General features: G+C 38.7%; 1 protein-coding gene across 2 annotated transcripts; it reads left to right on the top strand.

Annotated features, from left to right (window-relative positions):
- Positions 1-5,777: 5,777 nt before the first annotated feature.
- LOC129238729 (uncharacterized) lies at positions 5,778-12,333 on the top strand. 2 transcript variants are annotated; one of them, XM_054873879.1, is made up of 3 exons: positions 5,778-6,119; positions 11,551-11,704; positions 11,780-12,333. In XM_054873879.1, the coding sequence occupies exons 1-3, from the start codon at positions 6,065-6,067 to the stop codon at positions 11,958-11,960; spliced, it is 390 nt and encodes a 129-aa protein (XP_054729854.1). In that variant the 5' UTR covers positions 5,778-6,064; the 3' UTR covers positions 11,961-12,333. The 2 variants fall into 2 exon arrangements, with proteins under 2 accessions (XP_054729854.1, XP_054729853.1); XM_054873878.1 differs by having other exon boundaries at positions 11,774-12,333.
- The last annotated feature ends 7,607 nt before the right edge of the window (positions 12,334-19,940 follow it).

The raw sequence follows: 19,940 nt of genomic DNA, 5'->3' as shown, positions 1-19,940 counted from the left end.
CTACCGTTCGGAATTCACAGACAGAACATAGGTTCGAATCTCCGTAAAACACCAAAATAAAGAAAAAGTTGTTTCTAATAGCGGTCGCCCCTCGGCAGGCAATGGCAAACCTCCGAGTGTCTTTCTGCCATGAAAAAGCTCCTCATAAAAATATCTGCCGTTCAGAGTCGGCTTGAAACTGTAGGTCCCTCCATTTGTGGAACAACATCAAGACGCACACCACAAATAGGAGGAGGAGCTCGGCCAAACACCCAAAAAGGGTGTACGCGCCAATTATATATATATAACAGATCAAAAACTTAATCTCAATTTTGCAACTAATTTGAGGTTAGGCAACACTGATATAGAAGTTGTAAATTTTCGAATAAAAAAAAATAAAAATTTGGCGCCTGTTAGGTGTTTGGCCGAGCTCTTCCTCCACACCGAATACCTTTGAAAATAACAGAAAATTAAGTATGTACTAGGGTGACCCAAACTTTTTTTCTAGTTGCTACCTTTTAAACTTCTCCCAAGGCCCAAAAATTTTCCCAACATTCATTTTTTAATTTTTAACATGTTTTGATTTTTTTAAAAGATATTTTTTTTTTTTTAAGTAGAAGATTTAATTTTTTGGACATTTATGAATGGTAATTGAAAAAGCAGAGTAAATAATATTAATCTGTAAACATTTTATACCAAATTTAAGAAAAAAATAATTTTTCCCAGAGGAATTCAATGATAACTTTCGAAGTGTTGCCACTACGGGCAAATATTAAATAAGAAAAAAAGAAATTCGAGTTCAAACTTTTCAACACTTTTTCTATTCATAACCAATTTGATGATTGACATCCGATTTCTAGACTTAAATCTCGAAAAATTTGTTTCGAGCTGAACGCAAAATTATCTATGGGAAGGAGCGCCAGAAAACCACTTATGACATACGGCCTGATATGATCCAAAAAGTCGTCGTCTGGAGCTACCGTAAAAATTTCTCCCGTTTAACAAAGTTCTCAATTACCGCTTCAATTTATAATTCTACATCTTCCAGAAGCACCCTTTCTTAGTAATTTTACGAAGATCATAAAAATAAAAACGACTTAATTGCTTGCGTAAACCTTTCTTTCGACATAGTCTCCCCTTCACTTCCTGACTTTCAATTTTACTGTTTTCTAGCTACCCTGACTGTCAGTGAAGATTATCGTACTTACTCTTTAACCGAAGCGTAGAGGCATGATTGACTTTTTCTGAAATGCAGATCCCCTATCACAGATGGGCTCTACCTATACTCTCCACGGTTGAACCCATTTTCAATCTGACTTGGTCGAGTAGTGTTCCAATGCCACAGTGTTGGTTGGTTGGTCGCTACCAACTTGCTTAGCGGTTATTTACAGTTTGACTATAACCAGCCTGTGCGGTTTGAGAACCTTATTAGGTTGTTGACGTTTAAGCCAGACAGCTGTTCGAGATTCTCAAACAGTGCTTTGCCCAAGGTTGCCATTCTCTCCTTCCATAGGGCAGTGCATTCACAGAGGAAATAGAAGACTGTTTCCTTTTTCTCCTGTTCTTTACAACTATGACAGTGTGTTCTATGACGAAGGCACATTTTTGCTGCTTGTTCCCCGATAGATCGAAAGCCAGCTATGACTGTCGTGAGTCTCCACGCGCTCCGATGTCTCATATTTGTCAATCTTGACGTTTGTTGGTGGGTCATAACGATCTGGCAACTTTGCATGCCGTCTTATCTCTCCATCTAGTGACTATCTGTGGTTCGTAGTTATTTTGAGGAAATTTATTTTTCATCCAGTGTTGTGAATACCGATTCTACAAGAATGTTATTCAAGGCAGATCCCCCTCTTGCCTGTTTATCTGCTTTTTCGTTACCTCCAATACCCCGATGTCCGGGGACCCAGTTTAAGGTAGTCAAGGTGGTAAGTATATTTCTACTTTGTTCCACCAGTTTAGAGGTTGTTGGGGTCGAATCTAGTGCCTGGATTGCAGCTTGGCTGTCCGAAAGAATAGCAATATTGCCCTTAAAAGAGAAGTCTGTGATTAGTAGCCTACAAGCTTCCCCTGTTACCAATACTTTCACCTGGAAGACACTGCAAGTCTATGAGAATATATACCAGCTCCAACACCACATTCCATTTTAGAGCCATTTGTATAGGCTGTAGTGTCGAAGTTGTTAAGTGTGAATCCCTTAATCCATACCTCCCGAGATGAAAAGGGAGTGGTAAAATTTCTGCTGAAAGTCGGACACGAATAAAGTTCATACTCTTCCTCTTCCGGATCTTTTAAGATTCATCAATGAATTGAAAAGATTCGCGGAAGAGTGACCTCCAACCAATTTGCCCGTCTTACCATCCATATAATATCTATCCTGTCTCTCTATTTCTTCTGTAATCTATCCGGGTGTAGTGCAATGGTCTTCCTGACTGAGTGCTTGGACTTGTCCAACCTCCCACAAATCTACTCTAATCTAATCTAAGCCGTCGGAACGATGTAGTCAGTCCTCTCCGAGGTCTACTGAGCTTGTCGCAATACATAACAAACTTGGCAAAACCATAAGTTTTTTCGTGCCAGCGGTCCGTTTCATTTAACCTAAATGCACTCATTGTTGTCATCTTCCTGATATGCAGATCTATCGGAATAAGGTATGCCAGTGCCTTAAGAGCCCCCCATAGGACATGATCTGATTACACCGACCGTTATTGCACAGGTTGATTTTTGTATTCTACCAAGTAGTTTCATATTGTAATCTTTTCCTAGAGCTTTCGATTAACCACTGATCCATACAATAAGAGTAATAAAGTATTCTCTCGACGAACAAAACTAACACTCTACAAGGCTCTCATCATGCCCGTTCTAATATGTTTTGGGCAGAAGCTTGGACGATGACAATATTCGAAAGGCGTCACTTGCAGTGTTTGAGAGAAAGATTCTGCGTAAGATTTTTAGACCTTTGCACTTTGATGACGACGAATATCGCAAGCGATGGAACAATGAGCTGTAAGAGCTTTACGACGACATAGACATAGTGCAGTGAATAAAGATCCAGCGGCTACGCTGGCTAGGTCATGTCATCCGAATGGATATAAACGCTCCGGCTTTGAAAAAATTCGATGCGGTATCAGCTGGTGGTTGAAAGATCAGGTGGAGAAGGTCTTGGCTTTACTTGGTGTTTCCAACTGACGCCGGAAAGCACGTGAAAGAAACGACTGGCGCGCTTTGTTAAACTCGACCAAAATCGCGTAAGCGGTTATCGTGCCAATTAAGAAGAAGAACCGCTTTATACAACCACAATATAAACTTGGGTTGAAGACCCCATCTTCTTCTAAGCATACGAGCTATTTCTGCCTTCCGCAATGTTTAATTTCCCATGTATTCATACTGTACAGGACTACCACATCACATATTGCCCCAATGATAGTTTGGATAGTTATTAGGATTTTAATTTTGTTTTGTTCAGAGGAGGTTAAAATCGAAAATGTCAGAAATATCATCAAAGGAGCAGTGGCGATAGCATCGATTACTTTGTGACCTATGGGGCACCGGAAAATTGCAATATCGTTAATCGAATCGACTTGTCGGCTCTTGGGGTTCGTCTTGAGGCTTTACTTCAGGCGTTCGTGCTTATCGTCTGTGCGTGAATACAGTCACAGCCACCGGAGATAGGGGGCGGCCTTCTTTGGGTGACGCATCTGTTGGGTGTTCTATATCGGTCGCATTCGCTTTGTTTCTGCTTTGTGCTTCCATTCTAAGTTTCGGAGCTCTATTACTATTATTCATGGTTATTAGGATAGAAGCTTTTATATAAATCCTGTTGTTGGGTGTTTGGTTGAGCTCTTGTTCCTATTTCGTGATGTGCGCCTTGATATTTTTACACAAACGGAGGAACCTACAGTTATCTGCCGCTTCCGAGCGGATGATGGTTTTTTATACGTGTCTTTTTCATAGCAGAAATACACTCGGATGTTTGCCATTGCCTGTTGCGCGACGACCGCTTTTAGAGAACTTTTTTTTCATTTGATGCTTCATATCCGAATATTCGAATCTGGGTGCTACTGCATGGGGGTCACGCACCAACTCATTTGTCTACGGCGGTCGTTAAAAGCTTTTAGGCCCATCAAAAAGGTCTGACACATCTTTTGCTTACATTCGATGATGAAATTAACATAGTCAGGATTACTCGATTTAGATGAAATATGTGGCATTTTGTTCAATAGTTTTTGTGCATTTTGAAGGCAATTTCATAATGGTGTGAAATACGAGTAATTAAGAGAATTTTTTGTTTGTTTTTGTTAATTTACTTAATAAGAGTCATGAATATTGTTTATTCCAATAGACTACATTTTTGGTAAGGTATTCTCCTGCCAATCACACCACCACACTTGGACTTATAGTAAATACACAAGTAGATACGTAATTCCATACGAGGGTTGCTTCTAACATTTTGTGATGTGGCAGCACTAGTGTGAATTCAGAGCTGAACATTTTGTTGTATGAGTGCCATTTCTGATTAATATGATTTTTATTGCGGAGATTTTTTAAGGCAGAAATACACTCCGTGGTTTGCCATTGCCTGCCGAGAGGCGACCGCTATTAGAAAAAACTTGTTGTATTATTTGGTGTTTCATGCACAGAGATTCGAACCCATTAGGCCACGGCGGCCGTTGAAACATTATTCTTGGTCAAAAGATGGAATTGGGACTTCAACAATTTTGGGCGACGAATTTCGCTGATTTTCGATGTACATCAAACTAGCAGCAGTGTGCTGAAAAAATTGGTTGGACTTTTCGTGATGTAGCCCCAATCGGGCGACATGCTTGCCGGTTTTCCAAATTCAACCATTTTTGCAATGAATTCAAAGAACGAATTTCGTCTAGGTCGGCCGTAAAATCGGTTGTGATGTCAAAATAAATGGATACCTTAGTATGCATCCAGCCATATTGAAGAGATAATTGAAGTAGATATTATTTGATTTTTTCTACTCAGTTGCCAACTGATTTCTTTTCTTTAAATTACTCGAAACTGTCAATCTTTGTTTATAGATTTTGAAATTTTAGGAACCAAAGGCATAAACAAAATTCTCTACAAAATGCTTCACTATACTTCTTCTTCTTGATTAGCGCGTTAACCTCTCACACGAGTTTGCCCGATTTTAACAAAGCGCGCCAGTCGTTTCTTTCTCGCCAGTTGGACACTCAGAGTGAAGCCAAGTCCTTCTCCATCTGATATTTCCAACGCAGAGAACTATTAGTACCTGTTTAAGCTGCCTTGGCATGTAGTGATATCGCAAGGCCGTCAGATTGCGGAATGTTTGGGCATTAGTTCCACTTTCACGCCTTCAATATTGCATGAATATTTGGCCGCCAAAATGATTAGCTCGCATCGGATACCGCATAATTTAAAAATCGCTCAAGAAAAGTCTCATTTCGAGTGCTTCGAAAATTGATTCAATCGCATGCAAAGTTGTATTGATCTTCACGGAGAATTTTTTGAAAAACAATAAAACCATTTTCGTTTATAAAGTTGATTTTTGCTTGTCTATCGTAAAACGTATGTACGTGCCCTCGTATTTTGTATAAACTTACTTCTGGTGAGTTCTTAGAAAAATAGTTGCTCTTAATGTGAATTCATCTTTGCAACAAAGTTCAGCTGAGTGTTATCACTGAGAAATTTTCATTGAAATGAATTGCAAACAATAAAATTAGTTGTGAAGCAAAGAGCTGTCATAGAGTTTATTTTCGCAAAGCAAAATTTTATATATTTTTTAAATTCTAGTGAAAAATACTCAAAAATATGCGTAACTTCGATTTCAAAAATAAAATTGATTAAATATTTTTTATCAACAAATAAATAACAAATTTATATGACAACATTTGTCGAAGCCAAAACAGAGTTCAGTTGAAATTTTGTGTGAGAAGTGCAAAGAAGTGCCGGCTTTAAGCTACAAAAAAGTGTACACAAGTCTAAATTCATACATACATACAAACATACGTGAAACTGTGAGGAATATAAAAGGACATTTCGTGTTCAAAACATTTCACAAACTACAGTTAACTTCCTCTAAAGTTATCACCCAATTATGTTCGTGATTGTTTTACTTGCCTGCTTGGCACTCGGAGCAGCTCAATTAGAAGGTGAGTAAATAACTGTTATTATGAGGAGAAATCTACACTTTTGTGGAGTCGTTACAAAAATTAAGAATACCCAAAAATAGCTTAATATTTTTTCATAGAGACCGTCCGGCCCGCGAAAAAATTTTCAACCGCCCTTCTTCGATTATTTAAATTATGGCAGATACTAAAAAGTTAGTGTTTGGATCGATGTTTCCTCATGCTGGACTAGCTGCTGAGTCTATTCAATTCCATTCTTCTTTTTAAATGGCGTGATAACCGCTTAAGCGATTTTGGCCGAGTTTAACAAAGCGCGCCAGTCATTTCTTTCTCGTGCTAACCGGCGCCAATTGGACACACCAAGTGAAGCCAAGTTCTTCTCCACCTGATCTTTCCAACTCAGAGGAGGCCTTCCTCTTCCTCTGCTATCACCAGCTGGTACCGCATCTAATACTTTCAGAACCGGAGCGTTTGTATCCATTCGGACGACATGACCCAGCCAACGTAGCCGCTGGACCTTTATTCGCTGCGCTATGTCTATGTCGTCGTAAAGCTCTTTCAGCCCATCGCCTGCGATATTCGCCGTCGGCAACGAGCTAAGGTCCAAAAATCTTCCGCAAAATCTTTCTCTCAAACACTCCAAGCTCTCACTCTCAAACACCCCAAGCATCCTCGTCGGATGTTGTCATCGTCCAAGCTTCTGTGCCTTACAATAGAACGGGCATGATGAGACCCTTGTAGAGTGTTAGTTTTGTTCGTCGAGGGTGGACTTTCTGTTCAGTTGTCTACTTAGTCCAAAGTAGCACTTGTTGGCAAGAGAGATTCCACGTTGGATTTCAAGGCTGACATTGTTATAGGTCTTAATTGAGGTTCCTAGATAAACGAAGTATCTTAAAACTTCGAAATCATAACTGTCATGTCAAATGTGACGTGGGTGTCAATACGCGACTGCGCTGACTGTTTGTTTGATGACAGGAGGTACTTCGTTTTGTCCTCGTTCACCACCAGACCCATTCGCTTTGCCTCTTTATTCAATTTGGACAAGGCTTATTTGCTTATTTCAAGTTGGAAAATTCAGACCTAGCGGTATACTATATGTTATATACCTTCAACACTCCACTTGGGAATATAGGTCCTCAACAACAAGGTTTCGCCATTTGATAAGATTAGTTCCTGTTGACAATAACTGTTTCTTTTTGCGCTATTCCATATGATGTTCACAGCGGCTAACTCACGCAAGGTCGATCTTCTTTAGGTGGTTTTTGATCTTCTCCAGGTACTTCCTTGGGCATTTCAGTTTAGCACCATCCGAGTTAAGTGAACTGATGATCTTCTGTGTGGCCTATCTATCGCGTTTTATCTGGCGGTGGATGGGCTGTTCATCAATAAGACTCCACTGTGTGGAAATTCTGACTCCTTTTGTTCAGAATATTCTGCAAGTGCGTAAGCAAGTGTTTATATAGGTCTGGAGCATCTGTGTGATGTCGTTTGTGACCAGCCATGTTTTAGTTCCGCACAGCATTGCCGACTTTACACAAGAGTGGAATATTGGAAGCTTCGTTCGCTCGCCGATGTGCGAGCTCGTCCAAATACCGTACTTGCTTTATTCAGTCTGCAGTTGACGGCTTCTGCGGCATCGTCGTCTGTTGTTATTGAATAGCCAAGCTACCAGCGAATTCTACCGTGAAATGGCCAATTATTATATGGCGTGAGCCGGTTGGTTTGGCTCTCATGGCCTTGCTGTTGACAATGTTGATCTTCAGTCCAACAGTGCCGGGCAGTGCGACTAAGTAATCCGCTTTTGCTTGCATGTCGGTAACCTTATGTGAAAGGAAGCAGTGGTGAAGTCCGAGTTCTCGAGATGGTTGGTGAAGTTTCAAATGATACTTCGTTTTTGCGTTACCTAGCGGCATATTCTTATTTCGGTCCTTAATTTCTATTGGGAACATACGTTATGGCGAACCATTTTGAGGAAAACAGGCCTATTTATTTCTGTTCTGGTTACCTTATACTACATACTTGTAGACGCCAGACTGCCTTGTTTCGCCAGTAAACCTTTTCTGGGACTTGGAACGCCACCAATGACCCACAAGAGGCTCATTCACCGCCATTTCTATATGACCCAAGACTCTGTTGTTACTCTTAGTATCTATCCTAGCCCCGACTTCAAATATGTTAAATAAGCTCATAGTAGGAAAAAAGAAAGCTGGTTCTCATACGTCTCTAACTACCGTTTTCGCCCTCTGAGCTGACGCTAGCCTTGCGGTTGGGTTCAGCAGTATGGTGACAGGATTACTACATACTGCTGCCCTGCTCTTGCAAAATATAATGTCGTTCATCGTCCGCTGCATTGCCTAGAGCAGTGGTCGCCAACCTTTTCAATGTGTTGAGCTACTTTGAAGATTTTGAAATAAACAGCGAGCTACTTGCATAAGCCAACATAAATTAAATAATACACAGTTATATTCGACATACAATACATGTATTTCTTTTACTAATATACGTTCTATATATTATATAATATAATAAACTTATGACTTAAAGTGCTTATACTTATGCATAACTACATCCATGTTCACACCTATCAATCGTAACAAAATTTTTTGCAGTCATAATGGCAAATCACAAGCGACTTAAAAAAACAATAAACAGTAATAGTACATTATTATAAAAATAAAAAGAGCATATTTAATGAGAAGGTTGACATTCTGACTCATCGATAATTTTTTTAATATTTGCAGTATAATTTGATACAGTCATTCGAATACAGTTATGCAAATGTATATCTGTAAGCCGATTGCGGTATTTATTTTTAATAAATTTCATATTGGAAAAAGAAGATTCACACAAATAAGTTGAACTGAATAACGCTTTCACTTTCAACGCAACACGACATAAAACTGAATACTTATCTTTACTTAATATACTAAAGTCCATATACATTTTGTATTTGAATCTAAAGATTTTAAAGTCAAGTCACTTTGAAAAGCAATCAGTTTCATTTCTGTCACAGCAATGTCTTCGCCAAAGTTGTTCATAACACAAGTTGCAAACTGTTGTATATCAATGTCCATGAAGGGTGAAACAACAAATTGCGTCACTAAAGCAATTTTGCTGAAATCCTTGAAACGATTTTTGAAGTTTTCCTTCAAGTTAGAAACTACAATATTTCCATATGATATTTACTGTCATAGGGCTCTAATAGATTTTTGGATATCTTTTCGGAAAGAATAGGAAAATGCTTAGTATCGCGGTTTTTTAGATTTTGTTCCCAAAATTCAAGTTTTGTAATAAATGTATTTATATCCGAAATCATTTCCGCTAATTCTTTATCCCTGCCTTGAAGCTGCAAGTTAAGCTCATTTAATTTCTCTGTAATGTCCACAAGAAAACCAAAATCTCTGAGCCAAGTCGAATTTTCCAGTTCAGGAATCGGTTCATCGCGTTCTTTGAAAAATTGGAGCATAGCAGGCAGGACATCATTGAAACGTTTGAGCACTCGTCCTCTGCTTAACCATCGCACTTCAGAGTGAAGAAGTAGCTCTCCGTATTGACAGTCAATTTCATCAGCCAAGGTTTTAAATAATCTTCTTTGTAACTCTTGAGCTCTAATCTTGTTCACAATTTTCACCACCAGTTTCATAACGTTGTTCAAGTTTAGAAAATTTCCACATAATGCTTGCTGATGTATAATACAGTGGTAACTAAGAAATTGTGGAAAACTTTCATCCTTATGACATAGCGCCACGAGCCCCTTATCACAACCCACCATAGCTGGAGCACCGCCAGTTGTCAGGCCTACCATTTTTGATATTGGAATTTTCTCAGAAGAGATGAGATTTTTTAAATGAGAAAACAGCTCTAGCCCAGTAATATGTCCTTTGAGTGGAATAAACTTCAAAAGATCTTCTTTAATTGTAAAATTACTAAAAGCCATCCTGACAAATATGGCCATCTGTGAGGTGTCAACTACATCTGTTGATTCATCCAGTTGCAGTGAAAAATAAATACAGTTATCTAATTATCTAATTCAAAAATATTTACTGTTGTCCAATTAACTGGATTTTTATATGTTTGAGTTTTTCTTTTCTGGTGGCAGAATTTAACGGCAATGCCTTCTCAAAATTCGAATGTACAGTTTTATGATGCCTCTCAATATTTCCTTTTTTAGGAACTGACACAGATGTATTACATAACAAACAAACACGTGAAGAAGTATTGTTCTTCCCATTCCGAATGGAAATGGTATGTCTTCGCCTTCTTACTATTGCTTGCCATAATGTTTCGAACTCTAACCCAACCGCTGCACGCAGAACGTTGATAATGCCGTTCAGTATTAAACTGAGCGCAATGTCGACGTGCATTGCGTATATATAAAGCCAAAAAATTCTCGAACACGCTAATCGGTTACAGCCGATCCTAGAACGGAGACGCGACTTCGCGTCGTGTTTGTCGGCGCGAAATCGCTTACCGCAGTGTTGCCGCTGTTTATCTATTTATTATGAAAATTTCTGAAATTTGCTAATACTGGTATAATTTTCAGACTTTTGGATTTTTTGCAACGTGAAGAGCGCGAGCTACCAGAATTGCCTTTGCGAGCTACCGGTAGCTCGCGATCGACGGGTTGGCGACCACTGGCCTAGAGTGTGTCCACTCTACGACAGCAAGCGCTTCAAGGAGACAGAGAGTAGGATTCACACTCCAATATACCCCAGCGGTATATAGGGAACTTTTATTGAAAATATATTTTTCGAGACTTGTTGTATAGGAGCTATCTCACATGCTGTTAATGGCCTAACCAGCTTAATGGTGTTAGGAATCGTACCATTTAATGAATTTTTTTAAAAATGTTACTCAACACGAACATTTTGGCAGCGGATATCTCGAGCTTCAACTTCACAGTACTACAGAAGGGTTAAAGTTCTTAATTTTGGGCGAAAGTGCGTATAATTTGTCACAAAAAAAATGTATAAAACGACTTCAAATATAATTTCTGTTCTCAGACTTCTGTAGTTCAACGAGAAAATTTTTTGTAGTAGATTTTAACGCTCAAGCTCCTACCTAAATAGGTGTTTTTGACCCTTTCTAAAACTTCATTAAAAGAGGCAGTTAGAGGGTTAAAAAATATTCCACAAAAATTTTAAGCCAATTTTGCTGGAGATCAGCGAAGAAGGAAAACTCGTGACGAGTTACGATGAGAAAGCCGTTCCAAGCTAACGTTTACGCATTTGGTATAGAGGCAATGAGCACTAAGGAGAATCGATTTGTATGGCAAAACAATATTTTGGAATTATTGTGCCGCATAGGTTGAATTCGAAGTAATCTTTCGTTGAAAGTATGGCTGTAGGTGACTGTAGTCCAGTGCCGGACACTGTAATTGTAGCAGATTGTTGAATCAACTATATTTTGGTTTTATCAGAACGCACTTAAATTCCATTTTTTTCTTGTATTTTAGAAAATGACGCATGTGAAACGGAACACTATAAGGGAAATTGTGCTGTCAGCCTAAATTGTCCGCAACTACCCGCTTCTATGACCACAATGGGTCTCACCAGTAAAGATGTCGGCCATTGTGGTTTTACTGTAATTGAGGAGATTATTTGTTGTCCGTAAGTATTTATGAACTAAATGATTCTCTAATGAAAAAAAATATATATATAAAAAATATTTCCTCCTAGGGACAGTGTTGATATCAGTGCAACTACTGAGAAGCCGCCGGAGTTTACGACTATGTCATCGCAAACGATTCGTGACATGCTGAGCGCACTTCCTGCGGATCAAAGGAAGCAAAAACTACTAGAACTGATTAGAGAAGCATCTGGTCGTGGAGGTGGTGGCAGTCGGAATTCAACAGCAAAGCCTTAATACTTGTCGACCGAACCATGATTGACTTTTGATGATACGAATCTCCGATCAACAGATCACCGAACTGAGAATCCCTCTAGTTCGCCTTTTTATACTTGATACTACGGTGAGGATGGTAATTGCAAGCAGCCGTTCTCAATCTTCACCGGTCGACGACTGCGGATATGCAAACTACGTAGCGCAGTTTTGTTTAAAATGTCAGCGTTGCCGCTCCAAAGTACACTGTACAACACTTTCACATCGCATTTAACCTCAAATTGTCTTAGATAGTTAAGTAGAATGACAGAAGTTGTGGTAAGTTTGTAGAAAATAAATATATAAAATAAGTAAATATTTATAAAAAGTGTGAAAAACTAAAAAATATACCTAAACATTTAGCTACAAAAGTGCACATAAATGGAAATTTTCTAGAAAAAAATTAATAATAAAACATTTTTTAATAGAAACAAATTAAATTCAAATTATAACCCGCCATCTACACCTTCTATGGGTTATGTCAAAGAAACCTCTGCTAAAGCAAAACTGTCAGATAGAGAGCGTAAATTTCGCTGCCTTACCGAATTTCTTACCGTCACTGTCTCCACATTAGCTGCTATTTCTTAGTATGACATTTCAATTTTAATTTTACCGCACCATTTGCATGCTATAGGCGCGCATTGTTGCGATTTGGTTTGCCATTTTGCTATTTTGAAAATAAAATGTTAAGTCAGCTACGTGCCACAAGAGCAAACGGGGTAAAGCCAAAACAGAAATTTTACAAATGTTAAGACAAGTGCGAGTCGGCACTGCAAAACCTTGTTGCTAGGGTAGAGCTGGCCATCGACAGGAGGGACTACGCTATGGGCATCTTTTTAGACATAGAGGGGGCGTTTGATAGTGTCACTTTTGATAGTATGTGTAACTCTGCTAGTAGGCACGGCGTAGACCGGGTGCTAGTAAATTGGATTCGTTCGATGCTGGCCCAAAGAATCGTTTCGGTACGAGCAGAGGAAGATCTGCTGGTGTCATCTGGGGGGTTAATAGAGGCTGCCCCCAAGGCGGTGTTTGCTCTGGTGCATGGTAATCGATCCTCTACTCACCACCTTAAACGATTCGGAAGTCTACGCACAAGCATATGCGGACGATGTTGCTTGTTTGGTAACAGGCCCTTCGCTTATGAACATCTGCAGGAAAGTGCAGAAAACTCTGGATCGGATTGACACTTGGTGCTGTGCGAATGGGCTATCGGCAAATCCCGCCAAGACTGGTATTGTCCTCTTTACCAGAAAGAGGAAGCTTGATGGACTCGTTCTGCCAAAGCTAAAAGGAGTCACAATCCAGCTATCCAAACGAATTAAATATCTTGGAGTAATCCTCGATGGTAAGCTCCTATGGAAATCACACGTTGAAATAAAGGCATCCAAAGCACTGACAGCTTTCTGGCAGTGCAAAGGTGTCCTTGCGAAAACGTGGGGTCTCACTCCTAGCAAGGTCCTATGGATCTACACGGCTATGATAAGACCCATTATCACCTATGCATCAGTGGTCTGGATGAGTAAACTCTCTCTAGTGGGAGCCAGGAGGACCTTATCGAGACTACAACGCACTGTGGCCATCTGTTGTACCGGAGCTTTTCCGACTACTTCAGGCCCGGCACTAGATGCTCTGATTGGTTTACCACCACTTGATGCTTTCATCCAAGGAGAGGCCTTGAAGGCCTCTCCGCAGACTGAAACACAGTGGGAACTGGTACGGCCCTTGTCCGGCATTGGAACACAGAGAAGGCATGGACATCGATCCAACGATTCTCTCCATACCCTTTGACTCCATGCCATCAAGAGTCGTACCTGAAAAGAGATACAGTGTAGTGCTACCAGAGGCTCAGTTGTGGGAAGACTCAGAAAATGAGCCCGGCAAACACTGTTTTCGCATTTTTATGGATGGCTCCAGGACCGAGCATGGCTCCGGTTCTGGGGTCTACGTGGAATCCAGCGGGGCAAAACTGCACTTTGCTCTTGGAATGCATGCATCTGTATTTCAAGCGAAGGTGTATGCAGTTCAAGAAGCGATGAACTTTGTTGTGGAAAAACGATGGAGAGGCAGATCTATATGTGTCTGCAGCGACAGCCAAGCTGCGCCCTCCAACCACGTCAGGGGTAGTCAAGTCCTGTAAATCCAGGCTGAACTATGTCGGTAGACATAATAGCCTGATGCTAACATGGGTCCCGGGACACGTGGGTATCGCGGGTAACGAGACTTCTGACTCCTTAGCTAAGATGGGCTCTGAGGCCAACTTCTTTGCCACTCCCTTCTGCGGCCATCACAGCCACGATTAGCACGGGTAACTACCACCCACAAGCGAGCTTGGCAGGCTGAGCGAGGCTGCAGATGGACTAAACTGATGTTACCTGTCATGTCCGATCGACTGTCGCAAACCCTTCTGTCATTAAGCAGAGGGGAGTGCAGACGGCTGGTTGGACTGATGACGGGCCACTTTCTGTGGGCGAAGTAATGGAAAAGGTAGGCATCTCAAACAGTGTACTCTGCCCAGCTTGTGAAGAGGAGGATGAGACGGCGGACCACTTCCTGTGTGTCTGCCCCGCCTTCGCTCGAATCAGGTTTGAGGTCTTTGGCACTGATGTGTTAAGAAGCGACCATCTTGGCTCCTTGGCACCACAAGATCTACTCAGATTTCTTCGGAGATCGGGTAGATTTAAAGAAAATTAAAAGGTAATCCAAGTGTAGTACAATGGACTTAATTAATGTCTGAGTCCTGCACTTGCTAGTTGTCCCGACAAAAAAAAAACAAAAAAAAGACAAATTTAGTATTGTAGAAGGTGTAGATGTGGGGTAATGGAACAAATAAAGACAAGCCGTTTGAAAATAGAAGACCCATAAATTTGTGTCGGCTTGTTTTTAGCAAATTTTTCTAAAATCCCTTTCACCGTGGGAGTTAAATCTTTATAGATATGTAGTGGGTAGGCAACTAAGTCATTGCGGATTTCACTCATAGATGGCTTCAGTTGAATTTTTAGGTTAGCCGACGTAGTACCAAGCTAAAACACATTTTGTTATTTGATAGTTGGCAATTCAGCTGTCAATCAATAAAAAACGGTTTTTTGAGCGGTTGCGTAGTTTTCGTTTGGCGTTCGTTGAAACATGGAAAATCAAAAGAAACATTTTCGTCATATTTTGTTTTTTTATTTCCGCACAGATCTCAAAAAGGTTACTAAGATTTCTTCATCATCGTCATCGACACATGTCTGGCAAATATTTGGTTTCTCAGTAGGAACTTTAACAAGCAAGAATGTCCCAGGGGATACGAGATTTGGATGTACATATATTTTCTTTGCCATAAGACGTATTTGCTTCAACATCAATCTGTTTAACTTTAATCTGCTGACGACGAGATATTGTCTTTAAATCTTCATTGTCCGATACAAAGCTTCGATAGTTTTAGCTCTTTATGAAAATGTTCGTATCGATATAATTGTATTAAAACGTCTAGTCCTTTTTGCCAGTACACTTTTGTGATGTCCATTATGCCTGGAATAGCATCCAGAGACTTTGGAACGCGGTTTTTCTCCTCAATCACGACGGACTATTGATGTACGCTCTACGAATAATGAATTGAAAGGTACTTACCATTTAGATTTATTTTATTTGACGATAAATACTCTGACAGCTCGCTTTGTTATTGTTTTCTTCCTCGACTGACGTTAGACACCGGATGGCTGCATTCACTTAAAATTCTTTTGGATCTATTATCGATACGTTCACTGAAATGACTTGTGCGGTATTGGTCAAACTATATTGGACATTTTTATAGTTAAAAATAAATAATCTTTTAGTATCCTTTCTAAAACTAAATTTTGTATAAAAAATACGGTGTATTAAGTAACGAAATGGGTAACTTACCTCAAATTTGTATATTAAATTTTGGACTTGTTGCTTAAGATTGTACATTAGGACGCGTTCCCGAAATGATTATCCATGCATGTATGTATATTGATTTTATTTAAAATTTGCTTTATTAATTAGTTATATTGTTTGATGTACACACAAAACAGGTTAGTTGAACTAATTCATTAATTTTTTTTTTCTCAAATAAGTCAAGATTTAAGACATTAAACTGCTAGCAAAGCCAATTCTGCACCTTGGTGATTTTGAGCCATATATTATATATGTAGGATAAATGAGCGTATCAGTATGGTACGAAATTGGTGATATGAATCATATATGATCAATCGGACAGGGGCCCTATTAAGAAGTCTGATACAATGTCACAAGAGCGGTTGTGGCGGTTGTATTGGGTTGGCAACTAAAAAATTGCGAATTTTTTTTAGAAAATCAAATACAATTTTTTATGGAACTAAATAACTTTATTCTGTAATGTATTGCCCATTTTGATCAATGACCTTTTGCCATCTTTCAGGCAGCATCATAATCGCACGTTGATAATACTTCTGGTTTTTATTAGCAAAGAACTGAATCAGGTACGATTTGACATCATCATCATTATTGAAATGTTTACCATTCAAAGAGTTTTGTAAAGATCGAAACAAAAAGTAATCAGATGGTGCAAGGTCAGGACTATATGGGGGATGTGGCAAACCATTTCAACCAAGCTCCAATAACTTTTGCCGATTGGCCAAAGATGTGTGTGGCCTTGCATTGTCATGATGGAATACAATACTTTTGCGATTTGTCAATTCGGGCCGCTTTTCTTCAACTGCATTGTTTAATTTCGATATTTGTTGAATGAAGACATCAGAATTGATCGTTCGGTTGGGTGGTAAGAGTTCAAAGTAGACAATTCCTTTGTAATCCCACCAAACTGATAACAAAACCTTCCTTTGTTGATTATCAACTTTTGATGTTGTTTGAGTTGGTTCACTTGGTCTGCTCCACGATCTTTTCCGCTTGATATTGTTGTAAACAAACCATTTTACATCCCCAGTTATCAGTCGTTTTAAAAATGGATAATTTTCATTACGTTTCTTTAGTAAATCGCAGCTGTTAGTGCGTTGCGTTAAATGTGTTTCTTTCAGTTCGTGAGGAACCCAAGTATCGAGTTTTCGAACATAGCCAAGTTGTTTTAAGTGATTTTCAATACATGTATGAGATACATGAAGCTTCCCTGCAATCTCACGCGTTGTACTGTGACGAACCGAATCGATTATTGCCTTGATTAGGGCGTCATCAACTTACACTGGACGACCAGAGTGTTTTTCATCTCTGAGTGAAAAATCACCAGAACGAAATTTGGCAAACCAATTTTGACACTGCCGTTCTTTTAAGACTTCATCACCATAAACAGCACATACCTTTTTATGAGCTTGCGATGCGGTTTTCCCTTTGCGGAAATAAAAAAGAAAAATATGACGAAAATTTAAGCTGGAATCCAAGGATATATCATACATTGATTTTGAGCAAATAATCAGTATTATTCCAACACCGAAGCTAAAAAAGGAAAAAAGTCAAGAATATTATTATTTTGATATTGATATTGATGTTTTTGAAAAATAATAAGTTTTGTAAAAAAATAAATAAATAACTTAGTTATTTAAACCGTTGTTTATAATTTAAATATTTCCTTATTTCTACCTAATTATATCAATATCATCATTTCGAGAACATTTTTATCATTCCGGGAACGGTTCATCATTTTCGGGAACATTACAATATTTCAATAAAATACGCATAAATGGAGGTATTCAATATTATATGTATAGATACATACCCATGTTTGTAAACAAAGCTCAAATTATGCGCTTTGTTTGGTTTTTGCGGCTTTTTATGAAACTTAGGAAAACGTTCCCGAATTGATGGTTTTCTGCAAGATATTTACTACTAAGCAATATTACTAAAAAAATAAAGAATTCTGTGCGCTGCCCTGTAAAGGTTTAAAAATATATATAAATAAAGCAACAGTATAAGCTAATAGTCATCATTATAGCTTACAATTTTTTTTGTCATAAAACCGATTTTGAAATTCGCTACCTTGGTGATTTTAAGCCATATATGAGTAACTAGCAAACCCGGCCCCCTTCGCTGGGCACACTAAAATAGAATAGATATGGTTTAGAACAGAAAATATATGGTTTTCATATTATTTATTTCTTTATTCTTTATTCAAGCGCTTTGGCATAAACAAAATTTTTTGTTTTTCTATTTCTTTTTGAGTAAATATATTATAAAATATAAACTGAAAATCAGGAAAAAAGAAGATTGTTTTTAAATTTCAAATCAACGCACGCATATGAATAAACAATCGTCTTTTTTCCTGATCATCCATGAATTTTTCGTTTCAATTTATATGTTTTATTAAGCATTGGAGCTTTTTTAACCATTATTCATTTATATTTTTCAAAAAAAAAAAAAACGAAAAAAATTGTTTTTTCCACGAACACATAATTTCATTCGGATTTCACATTAAATTCTCAAATTTCGTAAGAAATTATTCACTGTTCCAAAATCCACTCCAAAAAAATTCACAAACAATTTTTACATGTTGCACTTACGTTTTTTCCTTATGGCATCCAAATCAGAAAGAAATATTGACACATTGTAACTCACACTGTCAATTTGACAGTTCAGTTCCGCCCCAAGCGTTAAAAAAGTAAGCGACATTATGGCTGGCTCAAAAGAACGCTGTACCCGTTGCCACTGCTCCGAATTACAACCAAACTTTACGAAACCCATTTTCAATACTTACTTAACAATGTGCGTAAGTTTGGTTTAATTCGGTGCAAAGACACGGCGGATCCACGTTTTGGCATATATTTCGAGACCCTAGTCATCAATAGGTATGAAAATTACCCCGTATTAAAGCACTTATCAACAGCTTTCATTTGATATCCATATTGTACAAACACATTCTAGGGTCCACGTTTTGGTCTCTATCTCGAGACCCTAGTCACGGAGCGGAGGGAAATACTCTGAACTAAAGCATTCACCAACAGCTTCCATTTGATACCCATATTGTACATACACATCCGAAGGTTACCCGGGTCCACGTTTTGACCTATATCTCGAGACCCTATCTACCAATAGGTATCCAAACTATACGGAAACCATCTTCAATACCTCCTTAACAATGTGTGTAAGTTTGGTTTAATTCGGTGCAAAGACACGGCGGGTTCACGTTTTGGCATATACAATATTTCCAGACCCTAGTCATCAATAGGTATGAAAATTACCCCGTATTAAAGCACTTATCAACAGCTTTCATTTGATACCCATATTGTACATACACATCCGAAGGTTACCCGGGTCCACGTTTTGACCTATATCTCGAGACCCTATCTACCAATAGGTATCCAAACTATACGGAAACCATCTTCAATACCTTCTTAACATTGTGTGTAAGTTTGGTTTAATTCGGTGCAGACACGGCCGGTTAGCGAACACACACAAAAAGTTGACTTTATTTTATATATAAGATTTTTTTCAGTTTGTGTCCGAAAAATCCAAATATCTTACGGAACCCTTTTTTTTCCAAAATAAAATGTAATCCATGTTACTCTTGGATAATGTAGTTTTCGAATGGTGAAAGAATTTTTAAAATCGGTCCAGTAGTTTTTGAGCCTATTCGTTACAAACAAACAAACAAACAAAGTTTTCCTCTTTATAATATTAGTACAGATTTAGGACATATTTCACCTAATGAGAATTTCTTGAACGTGGTGAGCTATTTCTGTTTTTTTTGTATGGGATTTGACGAAAATCGATGTAAATAATTAGAAACATAATATTCGTAAATTTTTATGACGCTGAGGGACACCTGATTTTCACGTAAGTATTTCTCGTCCAATAGACAAGATAACTTCTAGCCACAGCGGTTGTGTTTCAGCTTCTGCAATAGCTTCTAAACCGATCGCTGAACTTGCGTCTTCTGGTCCTCTTAAATTTGCCATCAAATCATCCTGCGAAATCTGCACTTCAAATGATGTTTTCTGAAATTCACCACGTAAAAATCCAACTTAAACTGACTTGACT

Source organism: Anastrepha obliqua, chromosome 2 (assembly GCF_027943255.1).
Source record: "Anastrepha obliqua isolate idAnaObli1 chromosome 2, idAnaObli1_1.0, whole genome shotgun sequence".
Taxonomy (NCBI): Eukaryota; Metazoa; Arthropoda; class Insecta; order Diptera; family Tephritidae; genus Anastrepha; species Anastrepha obliqua.
The sequence above is the reverse complement of the archived record's forward strand: the minus strand, read 5'-3'. Positions and strand labels throughout refer to the sequence as shown.